The sequence below is a fragment of the Motacilla alba genome, chromosome 3 (genome assembly GCF_015832195.1).
Source record: "Motacilla alba alba isolate MOTALB_02 chromosome 3, Motacilla_alba_V1.0_pri, whole genome shotgun sequence".
NCBI classification, from domain to species: Eukaryota; Metazoa; Chordata; class Aves; order Passeriformes; family Motacillidae; genus Motacilla; species Motacilla alba.
Window position 1 is genome coordinate 100,678,138 of NC_052018.1, and position 24,564 is coordinate 100,702,701.

Here is a 24,564-nt window from a genome sequence, read left to right on the forward strand (position 1 = left end):
ATTAGTTATGCTCTGAAGTTTACCCTTGAACCTTTGCCATATAAATATATATGCTTGTGTGCTTATGTGCACACAGATTTGTCTTATATTTCCATGGAACCTCCAGTTCAGGAAGATACCTGACTCTGGTTCTGGAATTATTCTTGTATAAACAGTACAAGTAAAACCTCTCATTGGGCATGTGCTCCTTGCTGACCTAGAGCTGTACAGTGGTTCTTACTGTCTAATTCTTGTCTGTTGAGACCTTTTGGAAAGTGTATTGAGTGGTGTTGAAAGGTAGGAATGTGAATAAGTGAGGGAAATGATGTTTGCATTTTTGTGATGGCTTGTCTTGCATTTTGGAGATGACTTGCTGTCTCTTTCATAACCGATACTATTTTCTCATGAACAATACTTGTTTAACAAACCCATTCTGTGTTGATGCTTTTTCTCTTAGGTTGGTACCTTAAGATTTTGTGGCACAACGGAATTTGCCAGTGGCCAGTGGGCTGGTGTAGAGCTGGATGAACCAGAAGGGAAGAACAATGGAAGTGTTGGAAAAGTCCAGTACTTCAAGTGTGCACCAAAGCGCGGTATAGCCTTTATTTTATTTTTTCTTCAGTTTTTAAACCCCAAAATTTTAAAGAGTACTGGAAGGTGTGAGGTGTTGGGGAGGATAAAATCAGGTAGCAGATTCTGTTGCTTTTCTTTGCAGTGCTTTGTTTGATTTATTGGTTCTTTAGCTGGTCCTAAAGTTTTGGCTGCAACTGTTTGCAAAATGTCTGAAACAACCAACCAGTCAAAATTTCTGGTTATTTCCTTGAAACTGTGAGATTTCCTGGTTTTTCGTTGATACTGTTGAAATTACTTGTTTGTACTGTAAAAATTAATAGCCATGTTTCTTTACCTGCTTTGTCTTCCTTGGTCAGACATTCCTGCTTGTAGTTTTTTAATTTTAATTGAGGTGCCATGGCCACACAGGGCATACAAAGGTGGTGTGTTTTCTAGCAGTAGAGGCTGAATGTTACTGTTAGGACAAAAAGGAGATTCTAATTGATAGTCTGAGTGTTTCCAACTTACTCTGTTCAAGTTGCTTGATAAGGATTTTGGTTTCACTGTTGTCTTCAGCTTGTCCTTCCTCCCCTGCAAGTGCTTTGTCAGCATAGCAAGTTATGATGATGGCTAAAAAAACCCCTAAATTAATTGGTGTGAGAAAAAGTAGCTGCAAAGTTTCATTACTTTACCATTATCCATGGTTCTTTGATGGCACATACAATTTTCTCTGCAGGTATCTTTGCACCCCTTTCCAAAATAAGCAAGGCTTCTGATCACAAGAAAAGCTCCGTACGAAGCTCTTCCGTGCGATCTTCACCTTTGGTCAAATCCAAGAAAGTAGATGTGACACACGTAACTTCCAAAGTGAATTCTGGTGAGTATTTTCTTGCATGTTGACACAGGATGGAGAAATAGTAATCTTCAAGAATTAGTGTATCTTGGAATTAAAATTCTTGTTTGGAGTTAGTTCATAGCCTGGGATAAGGTGATAAGGTATTCATTAACTCCATGTTGTCCTGGTTGGAAGTTCACTGGCCTGTGGAGTGGTACTGGAAGGATGTTGTGTGGAGCTGTGGAGTGATTACAGTGATCTGATGTACTGTGACAGTGTCTGCTCTTTACATACTCTATATAGAAAACCTCTCACCATAACATTTATTCTTGAGCCATTAAAGTAAGTACTAATTGGCTGTGATACCAGTTAAATGTCTCTACTTAATGAGGTTCTATTTACTAAGATATTCCTGGAGAATTTGCAAGGGATGAAAATCTAGTAAGTAATCTATACACCTTTATGCCTAGAAATTGAAGAGATTTATTTGCTGACAAAATGATAAAGAAACTATTTAACTCATTGTGTTTTATCTGCTAATTAAATTATCTGAGTAAAACCAGTGCCAAATTAGAAAAGAGAGGTTGACCTTGTAATAAGGCCTCAGTGTACTGGTTGGAATTATGGGCTAAGTCTCTGGCTCTGGTTTACTTTCTTAGTAATTTGCTCAAATTACTTAATCCTTCTGTGTAAGTTCCCTCCCTGTGGAGTGAATGATCCATGTTTTCTGACTGTTCAGGTTCCAAGTTGTTTGGAGAACAGGCTCTTCCCTGCTGTGTGCAGTGCTGGCCATGCATAATCTGGCCCCCCGTGTTTGGCTGCCTGTGTACTAATGTCAGTAAATATTTCGTTGGCACTTCTTCTGCCTTTTGAGCCCTGTTCAGGTGACTCACACTAAGGCAGCACAGCTTAAGGGATGGAGATAACATACATTCCCATCAAATGTACCCAAGCACCCTAAAACAAACTGCACACTTTACCTGTAATATGCAGGGTATAGAAGCAATGCAGCAGGCTGGTGCCAGGAAAAGATGCATTTTGACAGCTTTTTGGGTGACTTATGTAACTTTTCTCTGCATAGATTGAGGGGGAAGTAAGTTTTAAGTGTCTGTATTTACAATTAGCACAAGATTCAAGCTATTTATAAATGGGCATCTTGCATAAAAAGCTTCTTGGGATAAGCAGTTTGTTAGGAGTATTGCTCAGGAGCAGATCTTCTTTTGTTAAATATTTTCCAGTGTTTGATTCACTTTGCTGTGAACTGTTTGTAACCCATTAAACTGTAATGGGAGAGACTTTTCCTTTGTCACTTCACTGACCTAGTTCAGTCATAACCCACCTTTTCTGTCCCAGAGGTGCAGTTGTGTCTCTGTAAAATGTAAACATTTGATACCTTGCTTTAAGGTAGAGATCAGAGTGAGTTAAGCATCATCTGCCCAGGAGAGCTTACATCCACTGGATGTGAGTGTCTGGAAGCTGCTGTGTGCAGGGAGTCCTTGCACAGAATTCCATTGCAGTTAACGTGACTGGCTGATTGGCTGGCAGGAGTGGGGCAAGGACAAAGCTGAAGAGGCAGAACTTGGGTTTGCAGTGTTTATGTGCAACACCAGGTCACATTTCTTTCCTTTGAACTTCCTCTCTGGATTACATATAACGATTCAAGAAAAATTCGTATGTTTTTTGTAGATAAGGTTATAAGCTGCAAAGTAAAATATAATATTTTATAGGGGTTTTGAAATTTTATTTGGTTCTACTGGATTTGAGTAATCCATCAAATTGATGAGAAAAGAACATTTTCAAGTTTCTAGGAAAAGGATTACTGAGATGAAATTAAGAAATGTGTTACCAGTCCCAAACAACTAGTTTTTTGATCTGATGCCTTAATGGCCATAAAAGTTTGGGAAATACTCTACATTCACAAACTAGTTCAGTCCCTGTGGCTCAATTAGGCTGAGAGATGTAGTTAAATAAAAAAGGTGTGATTTTTCTTTCATGCCAGGGAGGGGATAAATCATAGATAAGCTTGTTCTTCATTGAGTTAGGGTAGGAAACTCTGAAATGCAAAATGACTGTTTGCAAATTGTAACTTAGGTGGCAGTATAAGTTCCTACACATATCACAACATTGCTGCTCTGAGAGTTAGGCTCTTCAAAATCATACTGACATGCTTACATCATTATTTGCAGTATGAATGAAGATTTGATCTCAAATCTCTCTCAAAACCTTGATGTGTAATTTTTAAAGCAGAAATTATGAAATTAATACTGGTGAATAGTAGACCTTAAGTCTATTAGAGTGAATGTTATAGATATGAATGTTTGAAAGATTTAAATAAAACTCCAATATAAAAATTAGTATTTTATAGACCATTTGCTTATTGTTTGGCAAGATAGTTTGGACTGGTTTAAAGTGTTAATGGGTTTAATATCTGTGCTTATCCATCAAAACAATTCTGCAGTTCTCATTTTACCCATTTATCAAGTGTCTAAGGAATTGTACAGTTTTATCAATATTGCATGCATCCAGTAGTCTGCAAATCTGCATAATCTGCAAAAATTGTTTTTGTATGTGACTTTCCTGTAAAATTATTGTTACTTGTTAGGATGTGTATATTTAATTTTATATATTCTTTTTATAGGCCTTAATATTGCAAAAAGAGACAGTGCTTCTGAAAACAGCTTTCTGACTGCTAACAGGGGAAAAACTGTACCTGCAAAAGATGGTAATGAAATAATTTTAAATTTTTTTTAACATCTTAAGAAAAATTCTTTGTATGGCAGAAGCAGTATTATTGCTGCCCTACCTCTGTAAAAGCCCTGTATCTATACTGTAGAAAAAAGTTGCCATGCTTGTTGAATTCAAGTCTCAAGCAGGTTGTAGGTATTTGGTTTTCTAGGAGCAAAGTAATTTGTGTGGATGTTTGGCTGGTGTTCTGTGTTGGTTTGGTAACCACTTTGTCTGAATACTTGAGCAGGAACATAGAAAAGCCCTTAAAGCTGGCTCTTAGTAAATGATCTTGAAGAGGATCTGCAGCATTACCAGCTGAGGTTTTTGAGGGAGACCTTTTACCCTATATTGTTGCTGCCTAGATTTTAATATTCTGTTGGCTTTTTTTTCCCTCTCCTCTATCTGTATGTTCATGCTTCTGTAATAAAGTGTTACCATCTAACAGTGCTTAACAGTCTTGGTGTTGTGTCATGGCAGACTCGCAAGAACAGGCTTCAAATATGAAAAGTGAAACTAGCTTTTAAAGAGTGCCTTTTGCATGTGAGTCCTTCCCTGCAATTACCTAGTTTCACAATTGGATAACTTCTACCACAGCAGTACTTGCTGAGATTGAAACACAAAGGGACCTCACTTTCAGCTGTCTTGAACAAACCCTAAAAGTTGTGTCTCCTTTGAGGTTTTGTCTATAAAGTCATACTGCAAGTGTTGGTAAAAGTAGTGTTTCTTTGGAATAATTTGGAGTGTGAATTTGAATGTTCCTTCTTTAAGGCACAGAATCACAGAATAGTTTGACTTGGAAGGGACCTTAAAGATCATCAAGGGTCATTAAATATCATCACCCAGCTTCTCTGGGTAACCTGTTCCAGTGCCTCCCACTCTCACAGGAAAGAATTTCTTCCTAATATCTAATCTAAGCCTCCTTTCTGTCCATCTGAAGCCTCTACCCCTTATCCTGTCACTGCTTCCACTCATGAAAAGTCTGTCCATCTTTCTTGGAGACCCCTCAGGCACTGAAAGGCCACAGTGAGATTTCTCTGGGGCTGACCAACCCCAGCTCTTTCTTATCTCTCAGCCTTTCCACATAGAAGAGGTGCTCCATTCCTCTAAACATCTTCATGGTCTCCTTTGGACTTGCTCCAGCAGGTCTGTGAAGGAAAGCACCTTTTTATAGCTTCTGTGACTGAACAGTTGTGAATTCAGAAAAGACAACAACAACTGTATTTATAAAACAGGATTTAGGAGTAAAGACTTGAAAATTGTGAATTTGTGATTAAAAAGCCAGAAGATAAGAGGCATAAAACTGGAAGCTTGGGAATACAAGGGGTGATATAACCCACTTTGCATGTGTAGTGAGAGTAAAAAACCTTGATCTAAACTGCTGGTGATTGAGGTTTTGTGTTGGAGGGGGAAAAACCCTGTAACACTAGGGATAATTATGTGATGAGATACACTACTGAGGAAGTCTTGAGATTTCCCTGATGGGAAGTTTTTAAGACCAGGCCAAATACTCACCTGTCAGGAGTATTGTAACAAATAATTGTTTTGCCTGAAGGAAAAGGAATCAATTATATGGCCTGTTGAAGTCCTTTCTGCTCTTCCTTCTCCCACGCTGTGATTTTCCACAAAATGAAGTATCTTGATGACAGGTTTAGTTGGAGCAGTTCTTGTTGCATCCCTGTAAAAATGGTGGTCTGACCTCCAGTGAATCCATTTCTGGAGTGGCTTTTAAATAAGTACATGTAGTGTGTGTCTGCAAATGTGCATTTGTGTTTCTACCTTGGACATGGAGCTGAAGTTTGCCTGTTTAGTCACTATTTAGTCAGTAATTTGCATTTTCTTTATTGTAGCCCAACTGCAGTGAGTGTCTCAGAGTCTTCAGATTTCTATCCTCAGCTTTTGTTTGGACCCACTGCCTTTGCCTTTCCTCAGTTCTTCCTTACTGTCTTGCAAAATTGGAGAATGAAATTACATTGAACAAACGAACCCTGCGTCGATATAAGCTGTTTGCCAAAACTAATGGATTAAGCTTCTCAAAAATCAGGAAAATTTGATAAACAATATTATCTTAATTTTTCACATTGATAAGCTTGTCTATGAGGCAAGACACATAGATGTGTCTTGCTGTACCCTGCCTCATTTTGGGCAGAAGGGGTTAAGAAAGGGGAGAAGAGGAAGAGCCTTGAAAAGGAAGCAGATGAACATAAGTCTTATTGGACAGTTTAGACTTTAAGGTTTGCAAATGGAAATAAAAGTGATTTATTTCCCATTCTTGTTTTATAGTACAGATTTTAATATTAATACAGTATGTAATGGAATATAGTAGGCTTTAATCCAGGCAATAATTCACTCACATAACATCACCTTCCTTTCACTTCTCATCAAATCTTCAGTAGGCTGGATGCTGAAAGGCTGGTGGTATGATCTCTTATTACTAAGGCTCATGTATTTTAATAAATATGCTTGGGACTGTTTAGATGAACTTTCATAGACTAATAAAGATGGGCTTTTGGGGACCTCTTCTAGCACTCAGCTATCACCATATTCCCAAGGCAGGGTCATGTGCCATGTCATGTTACCCATGTCATTCCTGACACGTGTTTGTGCAAATGCTGCATAATAAGTTCTAACTTAGGCTCTTTACTTTGTATTCTGTGGTCCATGGAGAGCAGATAACTTCCATATTACAAAAGCTTTCCCTTCTGCTTAAGCTGTCCTTTTCCAAATTACAATCCCTGAAGGACAACTTTCATTTATGTCTTTAGGTTTTCCTGGGTACAGCAGCTCTTCCTCTTCTACTGCGTCCTTGGAAGGCAAATGGAATTACTCCAAGAAGAGGAACTCAACGAGCAGCAGTAAAAAGGCCCTGACTAGAGTGTCTTCTGCCTCATCTAAGATTAGTGCTGGTATGGTCTGTTGTATTGAGGTGTATTTTCACAGGGGATAGTTGACTGCTGTGTTAAAGTACTTATGGAGAACTGCTTGTGTTGTTTCAGAATCTGAGATAGTTTGAGAAAGACACTTGTGAAGTAGTTTAACCATAAACATAAGTTTAGCAACTTGTAGAAAGATTTTTGTAAAGTTTTCAAGATGCAAAGTGTTTTTATAGTTGGCCTTTTACTAACCTGTACCTTTTCAGAGCAGGGAAAGGGCTGTAGTCCAGTTTTTGTGCTGCACAAAGCAAGTTTTTGTCTAAGCAAAATTTGTGTTGCCATGTGTGGAAGGTACACTATGTTATAGATAAATACTCTGTTCACTAATCAGTTGGCCTGCTATTGAAAACTTTCTTAAAGATTTAATCTCACTAATTTCAGATGTTCTTCTCTTGACCAGGGCTATATAGTTCCCCAACCACGAGGAAAAATGCTCTTGATGGAGAAATCCAGGTTGGAGACAGAGTACTGGTGGTGGGACAGAGAACAGGCACTGTTAGATTTTGTGGGACAACGAAATTTGCACCAGGTATGTGTAGTGCTCTGTGTATGTTGCCTAATCAGTATGGAATAGTTTACATGTGAGCACATGAACAGAAACCCATCTTTTCCCTCACTCCTTCCAAAAGACTTCTAGAACTTCCAAAGAACTTCCTCCCAAAGAACTTCCAAAAGAGTTCTAAATTTAAAACTGTTTGTTTCCTAGTTCTTTCTTTCTCTCTCTCTCTCCCCCTCTTACGTTTCACTGAATATTTTCTTTTACTTTAATGCAACTATCAGGAAAAAATAATGTGACTTTTTTATGTTTAAAATGTGACTTTTACTTGTCTGCTATCTTGACTTACATGGGAGAAATATTTTGATGTTGAAGTTGCAGGGTATTACAGAATCACAGAATATTCTGGGTTGGAAGGGACTCACAAGGATCATAGAGTCCAGCTTCTTATCAAAGCTTTCTGAAAATCCTCAGTTTAGTCTCTGAAGGGGTGTATAGTTTATTGAGCTCACATTCATTTACTCCTTAGTTTTTGTATTAAGGATTTTTGATGCACTTGTCTTTTGCAGTAATGGCACTCTTATGTCATGTACCAGTCTCATTTCTTAACTTAATGTTTGCAGTTACCCTCTTAAAGATGCCAATAAAATTTTAACTAACAAACCTTTAGGTCACAAGATCAATAAAGTTACAAATATCTCAAAAAGCCCTAAGCCCTACCACCGTTTTCTCATCCTTCTCCCTTCCCCTTGCTAAAAAACACTTTGCAGTGAAGCCAAATGCTGTCAAAGGCAGCCAGTTGTTCTGCGTTGTGGAAATCAATTTTGAATCTAATATTATCTTCTCTATGGCTCTATCTATAATCTTACTGCAAGAGTAATGCAAAAGAATTGGCAAGTGTTGGTGTGAGCACCTGCTGTGGGTGAGGGCTGTGTGATTGGTGGGTGGTTGGCAGTACTCTGTTGTGACACTGGGTGGCATCAGCATTTAAAAAACCCTGTCAGGATGCAAGGTCGTGGTACAGGCTCTGTACTTGTTTCATCCCTGCCCCATTTCCCAGTTTCACTGTAGGCAGCCCTTGCTCACGTACTGCAGTGACCTGAGGGACACTTCAATGTCATCACTCTCTGTGTTGTTGCTGACAAAGTGATCAGGGAGAAAAGGGCTCTTTCCCACATACACTGACAACTCTGAGATCAGAAAGCTGTTTGACAATGTTAAGTCTCCTCCCTCTCTGCTTGAAATCAGGAACATAATTTTTTGGAGGAAAACATGCTATTGTAAGAAGTGAGGATGGAAAGATGACAAATCATCTCCGTTTGCTAACCCAGTAATTTATAGAAAATGTAGCAGATGCACGTTTAAGTATTTCAGTTCTAATGTGTATCAAAGCTCTGGAAGTTATCCAAGGTTTGTTCCTTCTGCTGCAATGCAGATCTTTATTTAATTCTAAAAGTGGGAAGGGGAGAACTTCTGATATACTGAGCCCTTCTAATTCATAAGCTGTCATTCTTGAGTTTCTTGAGCTGATAATTAGAATTACGGTTTTATCCAGTGCCTTAGTACCAAGTGACTTGAATTAAATTCTTGAATCTTCTGGGGATGGATAGCATAAGGACTACTAATGGAGTATGAAATTTAGCACCTTTGTGTAATTAGCTCACATTTATCACAGGTTATGAATGATCAAGCTCATTAACATCGTGCTGCCTATTCAGTGTTCTGTATGAGATTAATTGATGGCCAGTTCCAATTTTTGCACCCTTCTCTTGATATCACATGACCAGCCGTGCAATTTGTATTAATTATAACCTGCTAGATAGAGAGAAAGAATGAATTAATATCAAAACTTTAATTTTACTGTTGATGATCTCAGATGAGGCATAAACCATGCGGTCAGAGGAATGAAGAGGGAAATGTGAAACAGCAGTGCTGCTCTTTGCTGTCTCCTTGTTGTCCAGTAGCCAGTTATGCCCAGTAACATTCTCTTTTACTTCAGTGTGTACGTGTATATATGTATGTGTGTATACATTATATATATATATATACACACACACATATATATTCCTCAAGTGTTTTAACTTTTTTGTAATAATCAAAATGTCAGTAATTTTACTAAAAACATATAAAATGCTGAGATAATTAGATAATTAGGGTGTATTTTTTTCATAATTCATAGATAGCTATTTTATAATATTCCTATTTACTGTTAGCATCTTGACATTTTCTGGCTAGAAACTTTCTTGATGTGGGTGAATGCCAACTGTGCCAGTGGTCTAGATGAAGAAAAGCCTGTAGTGTTTTGTTCAAAATGCTCTGATTTTACTGTTTTGCAATGTAGGGTTCTGGTGTGGAATTGAACTGGACAAGCCCCATGGGAAGAACGATGGCTCTGTGGGAGGAGTGCAGTACTTCAGCTGCCTTCCCAGATATGGCATATTTGCACCCCCATCTCGTGTACAGAGGTGAGCACTGAAGCTCTTGTCATGTTGGGGTTGCCAAATTCTTAATACATTTCCAACGTGGAACATATTTTTGAACAGATACAGAAGGTACATTTGCAGAAAACATTTGCAAGTTTATAACCTCCATTAAAATTCTGGTGGTTTTAGGTCAGCTTTTTGAAAGCAGAGTGTAAAACTAGAGATACATCTCTCCTGTTTCTCTTGCAACTACCCGAACTATTTTTATTCCAGGGCCTCTGATACTCTGTGTTCATTAAACCTTACTTTCATGAGCCAATATCAATGTGTTCTGATAAATTTAATTACAATAGGAAATTGCCCTTTTATCCCACCACAGAGGATCCAAAGCATGCACCATTTGCTGGTAGTCTTTTTCTTAGGTTCCAGGAAGAGCATCCAAGGAGTTCTGTACTCTTTACCCCTGTATTTGTATGTAGTTACTCTGCCAGACATGTTCTTGCTTTTATTTCTCTGAATATGCCAGCTCAGGCAAACTCTTAGGAACTTGCCCAGAATCATATCTGCTGTCTCAATGAGGGAGAGGCAAGTGACTCAAATACTCTGACTTTCTCCAGGCACTTCTTGCATAGCAGCCTGAGTGCAGCAGGAATGCTGGTGTCTCTTGGGGGCAGATGGAGAAGGAAAGAATGAAAACCTCATCAGTGTTTGGCAAGAAGCCAGTAGGTTTGTTCAGAGTTGAGTTGAAATGACCTCTTTTGTGTTACTGCTTTTCAGACTGACTGGTTCTCTGGATTCTCTCACAGAGACTTCATGGAGTAAAGTAACTCACACTTTTCCAGGTAGGAGTGGGAGACATTGGGATTTGGGTGAGGCAGGCCCTGCTCTGCAGCCTGAGCCATCTGCACAAAGCCAACTTCTCCAAAAGCACAAGAGATTTTCAGGGACCCCAAATGCCAGCCAACAGTCTGGCTGCTCCCTTCCTAAAAATCTAGCCTGCAGAAGGAACTGTGGAGTACTGTATTGTTCTTAACACTCTACTGGCAGAAAGCATTGTCAGTTATGATTGTTGGCAGTCTTCCCTTACTGCAAATATTGCATTCTAATCAGAGAGAAAGGGAAGTGGAACCTGGTCCTTAACACAAATTGAGATTGATAAAGGGATCAGTGGGGGGATGTCCCTATGAAATTATTAAAACTCATGTGAGGTACTTGAAGTAGTTGGTTTTCTTTTCCTCTACTTTAGCTTCTTGTGAAAAGACCTTCATATTGCCCTTGTTTGGTTGAATTTAATTTCTGTTCCTTCTGAAAAGCCAAACTTATTATGGGCATATATGTTGTGAGAAGTTTCATCATTTAATTTCCATATTAGAGCGGAGAATGTGCAGCAAATGTTAGTGGAAGCAGGATAAAAAAACCCACAAAGAATATGCATTCGTAAAGGTGTTTTTTTTTTTTCCTTAAGAAGTCCTAGACAGCTTATTAATCTTTCCACTCAGGTTTTAGACGCAGTCTAAGCAGCACTTCTGCATCTTCACAAAAGGAGATAAACAGAAGAAATGCCTTTGTTAGGTGAGTGTTAAGAGTTTCAAGTGCTTGGGTGAGCTGGCTGTTAGCTTTGCTCAAAAAAAACCCTTCATGCATATAGGATATCTAGACTTTTTTTTGGGTTTTTTTTTCCCAAATGAACTGGTAGTATACTATTTTTCCATGGGCATCCAGGAGTACAGTCCTAGAATTCACGTTGGCATTACATTTGTTTTCCAATCATTCATCACTGCATCTTCTCCAAATTCTTGTATTTTCACACAGCTGGTGAAGTTCAGAGGCTCTTGTTAAAGGACTTCACATTGTTCTGGTGATCCTGACTGGCAGTTGTATGTTAAAAGTTGTTTTGGTTAAACTGTTTTAAGCCCCAAATAAAATGTTTTGTATGGCTTAATTTACCAATACTATCACCTGCTGTAAATACTGTAGATCCTAGCACCGGGTGGAGGAAATTGCTTTTCCAATACTTCAGACTGCCGAGTGTAGCAAGCAGCCTGTTACTGTTATTTCATGGTTTGTTAGTTGCATGAGATCGAACCCAGTTTTTCTAAAAAGGGATTTGAGGGTGTGTTTTTTCCCCCATGCGCTTCCTTGAATTACAGATTCACCTTGGATGTTTTATAACAAAAAAAAAAGACTTTTTTTTTTTTTTGCTCCCTTTCCTTTCTCCCTAGATCCAAGAGCTCAGTGCTGCGGCGCAGCTGGAGCAGCAGCGCCACAGCTCCCTCCGAGGGGCCCGTCAAGCTGCACGAGGGCTCCCAGGTCCTCCTGACCAGCTCCAATGAAATGGGCACCATCAGGTACATCGGCCCCACAGACTTTGCCCCGGGGGTCTGGCTGGGGCTGGAGCTGCGCAGTGCCAAGGGCAAGAACGACGGCTCCGTGGGGGAGAAGCGCTACTTCAGCTGCAGGCCGAACCACGGCGTCCTGGTGCGCCCCAGCAGGGTCACCTACCGTGGCATCAACGGGGCGAAGCTGGTGGATGACATTTGCTGAGCCCCCCAGCGTGCTGCTCACAGAGTGGGGAAGGAGTATTTGAAAGCACAAAGCAACCCCGCCTAGAATGCAAACTTATTTTGGAATCTTTAAATCTGCATTTGCGTTTTACATATATAAGTATGTATGTATGTGTGTGTATATAATATATATATTTTATATAAATATATATATATATATATATATATATAATAGAGAGAGAAAAAAGTGTTCAGTCATGTTAAGAAGTAAAACCACTGTTGAGTTTCTCTTACTTTAATGACCCTTGCCTGGAAGGTTGATAAAGCATCTTGGGTTTAAGATGCTGCATCATTTGAAAACCATTCCAGTTGGAGAACAGCGTGTCTGCAGCGTTCTCTAAAGTTCCTGTGTGGTTCATGCAGTATTCAGAGGGTTTTTCTCCATGTAGTAATGAACTGGAAATGTTTGTGCATTGCCTGCTTTTGACAGTGGAGATGGTTGATGGGTGACATTAGCCTGGTTCCTGGGCACTTTGTCAATTCCAATACCAGCTGCTAGCAATAAGAAAGGAGGAAAAATAAAAGCCAACCCCCCCCCCCCCCCCCCCCCCCTTTTCCAAACAGTTGTGGAGTATTTTGGCATTTTACTGTTCAGATCTCTCGATCTCTCTTCCTCTTTCCCTCTCTTCCTCTTTCCCTCTCTTCCTCTTCCCTCTCCTCCTCTCCATAATACAAAAGGGCTGATAAATATAAGGATTTGCCCCTCTCCTAGTGAAGAGCAGCAATTAAATAAGAAGCCTTTAAAAAGCACAAATATGCTGCATGTCAGTCTGTACAGTAACAAGCACTTTTTGTTCTGCATTTGTAGAACGAGCTACATACAAGATGCACTCTTTAAAATAATGCACTTTGCACTCTCCTGGAGAGCTTACCCTCATTTTTAGAGACTATATTTTTGTTTGGGGTGCTGCAGGCAATGAGTATCACAGCTGTAAAATGCAAATAAACCCAGAGTGGAAGACATAATTCCCTTATCATAAATATTAAGTCTGTATAAATACAGCCAGGTAATTCCTGCCAATGGTATGGAACAGATACAGGGTTTTCAAGCAAGCTGTTGCCATAATTTGATTAGTTTGTGATACTGTTTCTTTTTGTTTGCTTTGGAACAGTTTCCAGTATAAATTTTTTGTGAGATCTTATGATGACTTGAGGATAATTTTAGGTACGGCACTGTAATGGGACTTTATGTGACATCATTTGTCTATCAGCCTTTTAGAACAGCTAATTTTTTGTCCATGTTTTAAACATAGAATGTATTTTAATTGCTCAGCATATGTAAACATTATCTTAACTGGATGGGTTTGTGTTCCAGAACAGTAATTTTATGCTTAAATTATTTGCTTGCTCTTGCCTACTTGAAGAAGAGATACTTTAAATCATAATAGCCTATTTTTAGACAGAATCCTACTGCTGTAACCTTCTTCTAAATGTTGCTGTAGTTATTTTTCCTGATCTGTATTTAAAATAATGCATATTGTATTCTAACTCATGGGAATTTTAATTGAATATAGAAGCTGTAAATTTTGAATGACAAAAAAAGTAGTGCTTTATATTTAGAGATGCAGATATTCAGTGATGTACTGAACTTTGTCTAATATCTGTTTCTTGCTGATATTAATAAAATGAAACCCTGTCAAATAGTAGAGCAAAAATAATTTTCACGGGCTCTTTACAGAATGTACATTTCTTGCTTCTCTTCTTCTGTACAATTTAAGCACAGGGAGTTCAGTGTGCTGTGAACCAGAAGCTTTTCTCCTGGCTGTTCAGCACAGAACTGCCAGCTCCAAACAAAGCCTTTGCACAGCACTTTCTAGTGCTCCTGGGAGAGCAGTGGAGTTTCTGTGAGGAGACACTCATCATCAGGAATGCTCTTTTCCCTGCCTGCTAGATGGAATGGGTGGAACTGCTTTATCTGAGGGGTAGCCAGAGTTCTCCAGGAGGTAGGTACGGGAAGAAGTGTGTGGGTGAGGCAGCAAGCTGGGGCAGCTTGTTGGAGTCACAGCATTTCTGTGTGGTATGTCTTGCACAGATGATTCAGTGGGAGCTTGTTTTTCCTGCAGGGGTGTCAGGCTGCACCTTGCACAGCTCTGTAGCTCCACACAGTTCAGCTGGAAGCGGGGCCTGGGCCTCACTGAAGCTGATACCAGCTGGCACTGGTGTATTGTGCTCTACCTTCCATTTCAGCGTCAGCCAGCAGCACATCTCTCCTGGAAGCTCTGGCTGTAAGTGGCTCGAGCACTGTAGCTTAGAGGAGCAAGTCTCACTGTTATCAGGATGGAGCTGTTTTGGTAGCTCTCAGAATCTTCTGCCAGGAAGCAAGAAGCACTGTAAAATTATGCTGTCTGAAACAGAAATAAATCGGTCCATTCCAGAAAGGATTACTGATGGCTCTCTTCAAGGTGATGAGGGGAAGGGATTTGTGCTTCCCTAAATCCAAGGTAAGTTGCCATAATCCTTTACTCCAACTCTTACAGGAGGACACTGCGTCATAAAGAAAATTCTGAAAATAAGTGGCAGTGAAGTTTGAAATTAGGTGCTGTGCAGAGGACTGTACTATCAGAGCTCCTGACTGGTTAGAAAAAAAGCCAAATTATCCTCAAAGTCCCAAGAAACTACGTAAATAAAACATTTTGTGTAGTTTTTAAATAAATACACAGATGGTCCCCAGCAATTCTTTGCTCTCTGTGCAGACTCTGAGGCCAGTCCTTGTCCCACAGCACGTCTCAGGTCCTGATAAAATGTCCTTCAGTACTCTTAGCAATTAAATCTTTCAAGTTTTCTTGAACACTGGCTGGAAAGGAGAGACCACAAGTGCATGGGACAGGGGATGAGAATTTTCTTGAGGTGTCTGAGGATGGGGAATTAATTTCTAGGGAGCTCAGCTCAGCTGGACTCAGTGACTGTTCTGCAGATGGTGACAGTAATGGTTTTCTGGGCAGGGATCCTGCACCTTCAGAGTGCTGCACACGGGTCCAAGGCTGGCTCTGCAGAGCTGCAAGACACAGCGTAGTTCCTCTGACAAGTTAACTCTGTCACCTGTGGGAGGTGGCACATCCAGCTTGTCTGTCATGGCTGTTCCGGAGTTCAGAGTTTGCAGAAACCTTGTCAAGGACCAGGTGGAAACTGAAACTGTCCATGAAAGCCACATAGCAGAGTACCCACCTGCATCCTTTTCCCTGCCTGGCTACAGACTGACAACTCTGGAAAAGGGGAATTACAGCAGAGATTTCCAGCCAGTGCCAGATCCAAACCAGGCTGTGGTGGCTGGCTGCTGACCAGCCCTGTTCCTGGAAGAGCACAGGAGAGCTCCTTTTTGAGTAAAGACAGGAGAGAAAACAGGAGGGAGGGGAGAGATGCCTACCAAACCAGAGCACTATCCTCCTGTAGAATGAGCACATGAAGGAGAAAATTTATATATAGTAAGTCAGTCCTAATTTCAAGGAGCATTTCATGAGAATGCAGCTGCCTGGGCCATAGGAGGGATAGGGGATGGGATAAAAAGTGAGTCTTTCAGGGCAGAAGCTATCTCTTCCTAGAATTGTCACAAGATTCAATAGTGTCATTTTCAATACTGAAAATGAACTAAAATACATTTTATAGGTTGACCTACCCTCAGTCCAGACTCAAAGGCTGTCTTAGATGCACACATTTAGGAAAACACCCAAATGAGATTTTCAGCCATATCCTTTGTTTTATTTTTGCTCTGGCCAGTTTGCTGTGGGTAAAAGCCAGCCTTCCTTGTGACAGAGGGAAGGGCACGTTCCCCTGTAAGAAACTTGATGTGTAGCATCTGCAATGCAAAGGGGTCTGGAACAGCTGCTGCAAGCCCAAAAGGTGGCTCGGGGTACCACCAAACCTACTCCTTAGGGTGTTCATCACCTTCATACCTCTGCAACTTTGCCAAGTAAAAATGGATGTCCAGAGACATCTGGACATTGATCCAATCATTGCACAGCCCAACACGGAGAAATCCAGCTACTGTCACTTTATTTGTCTTCATGCCTTGTGATTCACTACACTTGTTTACAATACAAATACACTATTCAATACAAAATACTCAATGACCATATATTAGTATTTTTCTTCATAGTATCCCTGAAGTGCACAGGCCCTTCCTTTATAAACAATGTTGCATAAACGGCTGTACATGAGACAGACACTCCTATAATGAACCTTGGTACTAAAAGAAGCCAGGAGCGGACACTAGGGACGTTTCCCTGCGATGGGTTTAACTCTGGGACAGACGAACAGCAATGTCTTTGCTGCTGTGGAAGGCTGTTTGATGCTATTCCCACCTCAAGGTTCTCATCCCCCAGCAGCCAGGCGTGGTACCAGGAGCAGATATGCCAAGTAGCACCTGCCATTCCCTGTTTCAGCTGCGGCTGCTCCCCGTGCAGGGCAGCCAGAGCAGCCACGGTCCAACGCCGCTGTCCGAGACCGACTGGGCCAAATGAACGCAGCCCTGGGGCCTCCCTCCTGTGCTCCCTGCACGTCCTCTCGCTGTGGCCAGGCCCCTCTCCCACCCCGAACCACCCTCGCTCCTGCCCTGCTTCATTCCCAGGCACGTGGTGGGGAAACAAGGTTCAGTGGCACAAAGGGAAGATGATGGGACAACTGGAAAGGTAGAGAGACAGGCATCCGGACCTAATTTACCTCCAGCAGCTCACGGAACCAGAAATCTACTTATCCTCTATAGGAAACCAGGTAACATCCACATGGAAATAAGCCATTTTCAGAGCATAAGCACAGGGTGTTTCCCCAGTTGTGCTTTACATCCTGTAGATCATACAGCTTCCCGCGTTTCCACTGCAGAATGAGGAAGACATAAATCAGAACATCATTATTACCACCACAAAAGATTAACAGTCTTAAAACAAGTTCCTTAAAAACACACAGTGTGTCAATAAACTGTAATTTAAAAAATAAGTCATCGACAAAAATGGGTAAGAGGGTTAAAATAAATTGAATTTGTTTTTCTCCTAGCATGGAAGGGTTTGATAGAAGAATTTGGGATTTACAGAGTGCTTTGGTCTGGTGAGCCCATGGTGACTTAAATCCCTTCTGGTTGCTGCAGCTCTGAGTACTGAACAAGTGAATCGTCCTAGACATAGAAATTAAAATTTCTGGTTCATGCTCATGCCAACTGCAGCCTGAATACAATCAACAGAGCACCCTTTGGTCCAAGCAATTAATGGTAGTATTTGTTTTCTAAGAAAGAGGACAGGCAAACACGCCAGCTCCTAAGTGAGGAGATTTGATTACCACCAATACTTACAGAACAGTTTTTGCAATCTGGGGTACTGTGCTTGGACAGCACACAGAGATAGCAAGCTTGCTGTGGAATAGCTCAGAAATGGTATGGTTTTAACATTAAAAATAAGCCCAAAGTGGATTTCTGAATTCCAAGAGTTAAGAGAGAGGGATTAAAAAAACCCCACAACAATAAAACAAACAAACCCTAAAACTCCAACCCCAACCAACCAAGAAAATCCAAACCATTAAAGAATCCCCAACAAAGCATTTTGCACTGGAGACACTAGAGGAAAGCTCACTTAAAAGCAGCTGCCCATGCTGAACAGTATTTGTCTCAATGCACTGTATTCAGCAGACTGGAGAATTTCAGTAGTAATTCACCATCTCCCCTGATCAGAATTATCTCTTGACATATTCCATAGGTAAGAAGCAGGACTGTGTTTAGCTCCTTCATTTTTTTTATAACTCCCATTCTGTAAGAAGTTCTATGATAAAATAACTGCACAGCACAAGCTCAAAGCAGTAGCCATACCTTCACCACGGCTGGGAGAGCCTGCCTTTCACACCTTAAAATCATCTCTTGCTGCTGCTTGTGCTTTTTAAGTTTCTTTAGAAATTCCACCTTTAACATCATAACCTGGCAGCTTATCTGCATTTGTGCAGCATCGAAGCTGCTGCCCCAGATCCAAGAATTAATAATTTCAGCTAGTCAAAGATCATTAACTTAGCAACTTTTTGTTCTTGTGCATTCTTTTGAAAACACTCATCAGTAAACAGGTCAGCTTCTGCCCTCAGTATCTTTGTAAGCCAGCAAAAACTCAGATGTGCTCCTTTCCAAAGAAAGGCTAAAGAAAACAATGAGGAGTTCAGCTCTTCTGAAAATGAGAAAGCTGGAATACTTAAATGAAAATTGCTATTATATGTGAATAATGTACTAGTGTAATAAATTGTTCAGATGGTGCTTGCCTTCTGAATTAATCAGCTTTCCTGAGACTGGAGAAACTACCCCACTGACTTTACTGAGCTGGAGAGAGAGAGACTGGTGTGACACTAACACAATCCTAAGCTAGACAGAATCTCTCCCCAGTGGCTATTTCACAGCAAGAGCTGTGGGCCTAATAACCTGGGAGATGACAAATACCCTCTTAGCTCAGCTTAAAGAAGCCTGTAAGTGTGACCCTTGCTATGCCCCCTAACCCATGCAGCAGCAGTGGGGTGGATTCCTAGCTGATGGACATGAAATTCAGAGCAGGCCCTGACCCAAGCTCCCCAACATGAGCACAGCCTGCTAACCAGTCACCACATCTGCTTTTGGCCTTTGTCTGAATAAAGGATTTAATTCTGTGAATCAGAGGCATCAGAAGGCAGATTAGGAGAGCACACTAGTGCTCCCCCTGCAATGTGTTTTTTACAAAGGGGGGGGCCCAAGCCAAGTCCTCCAATTTCAGTCTGCCCATCCCAAAGTTTAGGATGTATAAGGATTCTGGTTTGTTGCCTAATGACAGGAAGCTTACCTCAACATTTGGATCCAGGGCCAGACTCAGGGTCACTTCACTGAAATGAAGAGTCTCAGACTGAAGAACACCTTCCCACTCCTTTGCTGATGCTCCAGTACTCCCATTTCTATGGAAATAAGCACCCCTTTTTTTTGGATAGCGATCATGCTAAAAACAGCTCCTCCCAACCCCAAGCTGAAGTTACTAATGCACATCTTAACACATGAATTATTTCCTACATCTATGTTTTGACAATACACTTAACTGGAATATTTTTCATGCACGGGGTGTACAAAGTGAGTCAATGGAGTGTTTGTCCTTAAACCACTATCATACACGTATTTTGCCAAAGGAAAAAGGGCTCTAAACCCTTCAGGACAGACAGTATCTGGCTTCCAGACAGTGGCACAATGTAGTCTTCTGCCTTTATGGTGTTGTTCATACAGTGTATGTCAAAGGCTATTTCAAACCTTCGAGGTATGCAGGTGGCTGTCCCTTTGCAGGGCATGGTGAAAGTCTCTCTCATGACCATGGTCCTTTAAAGCTTCACCTTGATTCCACTTGATACTTCCACATTCCTGATGAAGGGCATCCCTACTTTTGTAGGACAGAAGGAATTTTAAAGGGCTTCACTTGCTTCTGGTGGTTAAGCATAGGTGAACAAATCAAACCAAAGAAAACCCCAGCCAAACAATGCCCCCCCTGAATGCCTCATAGCATCTACACCCATCCACTGCTTCCTCTCCCCTCCCCTTCAAGTGATGCAGTGTGACTAGGGTTTTTCCATTGCCCTGCCAGCACCCCCACAACACTGCATTCAAGGACTTTTGAAGACTGGACTGCAGCTGGAACAAGACTTGAGAACGTGCCATCACATCATCATTCAGCGCTGTCATTTTTTTTTTTGGTTTGGATAGAGGACGCTCTTCCCAAACCCACTACAAGCCCTGCCAGCAGCAGACCTCCAGGTCTTCCACAGCAACGACAAGTTTGGCACAGAAAAGCCCAGACATGAAACACTCATGGCAGTGAGCCGCGGCTTGACACGGAAGCAGAGGACGCACAACTGGGAAAAGCTCACGGGAAGGGCATGACGACAACCATGCGGATGAGTTGATGCAACAGCAGCTGGGCCTTGCAGTTAACAACAGTTCCCTGCATCCTCCCTCCCCCTCGTTCCTTTGACTCTGCTGGGGCTCCGGTGGTTTGAAGCCTCTCGGGTTAGTAGAAATTACAGCGTCAAGGGTGGCGCTTTTGGAGCAAGTTTGCACAAAACAGGAGGTGATGCTGTCCGATGCCTTGCTCGTGGTGTGTTGGGTAACAGGACATCTCTTCAAGGCTCAGGGGCCACGGGGGGGAAAAGTCAAGAGAGGGTCGAGGGCTCTCAGGGCCCCTGCTGGGTTATGTGGCTCTTGTTTCTTAGGACAGGGTCCTCGTAACTGCTAGCGCAAGGTGGTGTGGAGCTTTCCAAGGGTAAGCCCTGCTGCTGGTATCCGTAGTTGACGTTCCCACAGGGGAAGTGGCGGAGCCTAAAGAGAGGCACTTCTTTAACGCTTGCGGTTAGGGAAGATGGCTCTAAGAGCAGGGAGGAGCCTGGCAGCCTGCCAGTCACAATGTTGGGCCCCACAGTACAGTTTCCTTCCTGTCCCAAATTCTCCCTCTCGGGCCTCTCCTTCTCCAGCAGAGAACTGTTTCTGCTGGCCTGCTTCTCCGCAAACCAGGAGCCGTAGGTTGGATTCCAGAGGTTGGTGGGCTTGTTTCTGGAGCCCCGGCTCTTGTGAAGCTCGGAAGGGGGATTGGACTGGGCATAGGCCATGTTGATGTGTCCCCCCCCTGTGGCTGACTGCACCTTCCCCGGTGCTGGCCGTTCCAAGGCTCCCACTTTCCCTAGAGATTTTCCAGCAGTGACAGCTGACGCTAGGGGTGGTGGAGATGGCAGGGTTTGCTTATCATCCTTTCTGTCTTGGTGTGTTGAGACCAAGAGAGGAGGAATTCCCTCTGGATCGTCGGGGCACATCGCCACCTTCTCCTCCTCCTCAGCCGATGGGCCGTATTCTACCGGCAAGGAGGTGTTGATGACATCAGGATCCTGCCAAAGGGAACAACGGGAATTTCTCAAAGCCTGCAGCCATTGCACATCTAGCAGCTGTCATGCTATGATCTCAACACATCCCACTACTCAGAGCCCACATTCCATGAGGAGAGGAGGTAGACAAAGTGCAGTTAGGTGTGAGATGCAACAGGATATCCTTAAAATCCAGCTCTTTACAAGAAAGTAACCCTTAAACTCACCACAGAACAGCAGAGGCACAAAACCAATGAAAAGCATTTTTTATGTCCAGCAAAATTTCCTGTGGGAATGTTTTTTGGAATCTCTATCATCTCAGAGTTCATAACACTCTCAGATAATATAGAGAAAGTTGGAACCATGTAAATATTGCCTCCACACAAGAAGGGAGGAATGGGAATGCAGAGTGAAGACAATACTGGCAGACGCCTTGGAGCCTGAATCCACAGGGGCTGTGGTTCTGAGCTATTTAAGCAGTTTTGAAAATTAAATTGAGAGAAAATGCAGTGATCTTGGCAACCTTTACTTATTGTTATATGCCATGGCAAGCTAGAGATAGCAGAAAAAAAATGCCTCCCAATCCCAGGATCCAAACACACATAAAAACCAGATCAAGCTTCCCAAACAGCAAGGGAAAGCAAACTGAAGCAAACAACAGTGAGATCATACAAGGAGCCTGTGCTGATGCAGGCAGGAGAACATTTTCCAAACCACTCTATTCCTCACAAACTAAACTGGTGGTAAAATATAAGTAAATCAGATTTTGGCCTGGAAAGCCAGCCACATCTTTTCCCTGTTGCCTAGCCAAAGAATCTCCACTCCTTTAGCCCGGCCATCTCTCCACCTGCCTACTCCAGCACTGTCAGATTCAAAAAAATTGCCAACAGCTGCTGAAACCATCTGCAAAGGGTGCTCTGAGCTGGGACCATTTCTGTTCGGTGCTGACTATGCCTTAAGGGTAAACACTGGGATGGAGTGGCTGGGATGAGGCATGAGAAAGCAGCACAGGTGCTGGCTTGTCTTTGATCTTTTGCTTGTTGGAATCTGCACCTCTGTAAGCAGAAGCAGGGCTACAGGTGTGCTCTTTGTAGAGCTGGGTAAGCCTGTGTCAGCCTGTGCCTTTCAGCAGCAAAAGACAAGAAGGATTAAGCACCTGATGAGGTGAATATCCCAGCCAGGGGTCCCAGGCTGACATCAGTCTCCCTGGACTGCTGACTGCAGTAGTGCAGTGCTGCCTCCTCATGTCGAGTCCTGGCTTGTCTACACAGCTCCTCAAGAAGAGCCCTCTCCACCCCTCTCATCTGAGGCAAATGAACACTGATACCTGAGTGCAGTACTCAATCCTCTCTAGGATTATGGCAAAGTTTGGCCGGTCTTCAGGCTGGTGCTGCCAACACTGGGTCATAATGCGGTAGCTGGAAGGGCAGAACAGGAGACACTTGTGAATGGCAGATCCTGTGGGATGTGACAACTACTCATGGCAGCTTGGGAATCATAATTCATCACCATTCTTGCTTCTAACAAATGAGAGTTCTCTGCCTTCCCTGGAGTCGGACAACTGATGCACTGGTGGCCACTGGAATGTGACCACTACTGGGGTGAAATGCACAGTCTTTCAGAGAAATTACTCATCCACCTGAAATCCCTTGGACAACACACTAAAGGTAGGCAGGGCTACAGATAAAGGAGCCCAGTTTTCCCTGCCTGTGAACAGTCTGATGCACTGAAGTTTCACAGCTAACCTAAGACAGAGAAATATTGTGTCATCTTTGACCAAACAAACAGTGGCCAGGACTTCTCCAATGGGCCCTGAATTATTCTCCAAAACAACAGAAAAATTAAATATTAGAGAAATCACTGGCACTAAAGTTAAATAAGGCAGATTAGCCATGATTAGGTCAATCTTAAAAGTCATTAACTTTTGAGTAGAGAAAAAGCATTTGATACAGAAACTTAGTTGCATGAATATATCAAAGTTACAGTCTCATACACAGGGCCAGGGCAGTTTTTAGGTGGATCCATCCTTCCTCCATTGGTGACAAACTCCAGAACCTCCTGGTTGCTTTTGCTGGGGTAGGGCATGTATCCCAAAGAGAATATCTCCCACAGCAATACGCCGAAGGACCTGAGTACAGAAGCAAAGGAAAACAAAGTGAGGGATACTGGAATGACCATCACCAGTGGGCAGCGCCCTTAGGTTCAGTACCACCAGCATTGCTCTTTGCAACCATTGATCAGGCAGCTGGTGGAAATCCTGCTGTAGGATTCAGACATAAATAAGCTGCACAGTTGTAACAGTGAACTTTAAAACCTTTCATATAAAATAGCAGTAGTTGACTGTTAGGTGAGTGTAGCCTATGTTGTAGGTAGGTAAACATGGCTGCTTTGCCCTTGCACTCAGCACTGCTCAGCTGGAGGTAACTAAAGTGAAAGCAAGGTTACCCTTTTCTGAGACACTGACCACTGCTGATAGAGAGAAGTTTTGGCAAACTTTTCCTCTGGGAATAGCTACCCTGCATGAAATATCTTGCTAGTGAATCCCCACTGATGCTCTGAGGCCCACAGGTCCCACCCGTCACTCAGAGTACAATGAAAACGCTCCCTAGCAAACACAGCCCTGGCCTGGGTGCTGTGGCCTGCAAAGCCCTGGGGACAGTGGCTGAGACAGCCACTCCAAAGCATTCACCTGGTCAGTGGCTTGGGAACCACAGCCTTGGTGGTTCAAACTGTAGAGAGATGTGCAGCAATGGGAAACTCCTCTGCTTGGTGCTGAGACACACAGAGCTCACCCATACCAGGCTGTGGACCTCACCCCTCTGCTGGGGCTTGCTCAGGAGCTGTGTCCTGGCCCCAGCCCCTTCCCCCTCCACACACTCCCTGAGCTCTTGCCTCCTGCTCTCCCAATTTTCCTCCCCACCTCTGGCCACTCAGGAGCTCCAAGTGCTGCTGTAGGCCAGGAGAAAGGCAAAACCCACAATGCAGTACACCCTTCTCCCTGACTGGCAGGATGGATCGTGCCTGCAGCCTCCCATGCTGCTTTCCTCAGTGTGGGACTGATGCTTTCCTGCTGGAGCAGCACCTGCATCTGCTCTGCTCTCCCCTCCCTGCCCGCTCACCTGCCCTGCAGCACCCACCTCTGCACAGGTCTGACCTTTCTGCTCCCTTGTCTCCTCAAACACTGCTGGCTCCAAAAGACCCAGATTGTCTTTTTAGTGTGTGAGAAGTGAACAAGAACGTG

At 42.6% G+C, this 24,564-nt stretch overlaps 2 protein-coding genes across 10 annotated transcripts in view; one reads left to right on the forward strand and one right to left on the reverse strand.

Moving 5' to 3' along the window:
* The window catches only part of CLIP4 (CAP-Gly domain containing linker protein family member 4), a 30,792-nt gene extending 17,666 nt beyond the window's left edge, over positions 1 to 13,126 (forward strand). For 7 of the 8 annotated variants that reach the window (XM_038131018.1, XM_038131020.1, XM_038131015.1 and 4 more), the window contains 9 exons: positions 437 to 572; positions 1,268 to 1,408; positions 4,005 to 4,088; positions 6,856 to 6,996; positions 7,424 to 7,552; positions 9,861 to 9,984; positions 10,720 to 10,784; positions 11,442 to 11,514; positions 12,165 to 13,126. In XM_038131018.1, coding sequence (XP_037986946.1) covers positions 437 to 572; positions 1,268 to 1,408; positions 4,005 to 4,088; positions 6,856 to 6,996; positions 7,424 to 7,552; positions 9,861 to 9,984; positions 10,720 to 10,784; positions 11,442 to 11,514; positions 12,165 to 12,486 — 1,215 coding nt within the window. In that variant the 3' untranslated portion in view covers positions 12,487 to 13,126. Of the gene's footprint in view, positions 1 to 436; positions 573 to 1,267; positions 1,409 to 4,004; positions 4,089 to 6,855; positions 6,997 to 7,423; positions 7,553 to 9,860; positions 9,985 to 10,719; positions 10,785 to 11,441; positions 11,519 to 12,164 lie in introns of those variants that run through there. The other variant, XM_038131021.1, reaches the window with a different exon arrangement.
* Positions 13,127 to 14,800: 1,674 nt separating this feature from the next.
* Positions 14,801 to 24,564, reverse strand: part of ALK (ALK receptor tyrosine kinase) — a 308,338-nt gene continuing 298,574 nt past the window's right edge. Inside the window, exons 12-15 of one of the 2 annotated variants that reach the window (XM_038131013.1) lie at positions 23,317 to 23,451; positions 22,651 to 22,741; positions 19,277 to 21,347; positions 14,801 to 17,315 (exon numbers count right to left, since the gene is read on the reverse strand). In XM_038131013.1, the coding sequence (XP_037986941.1) occupies positions 20,643 to 21,347; positions 22,651 to 22,741; positions 23,317 to 23,451 (931 nt within the window). In that variant the 3' untranslated portion in view covers positions 14,801 to 17,315; positions 19,277 to 20,642. The remainder of the gene's footprint in view (positions 17,316 to 19,276; positions 21,348 to 22,650; positions 22,742 to 23,316; positions 23,452 to 24,564) is intronic. The other variant, XM_038131012.1, reaches the window with a different exon arrangement.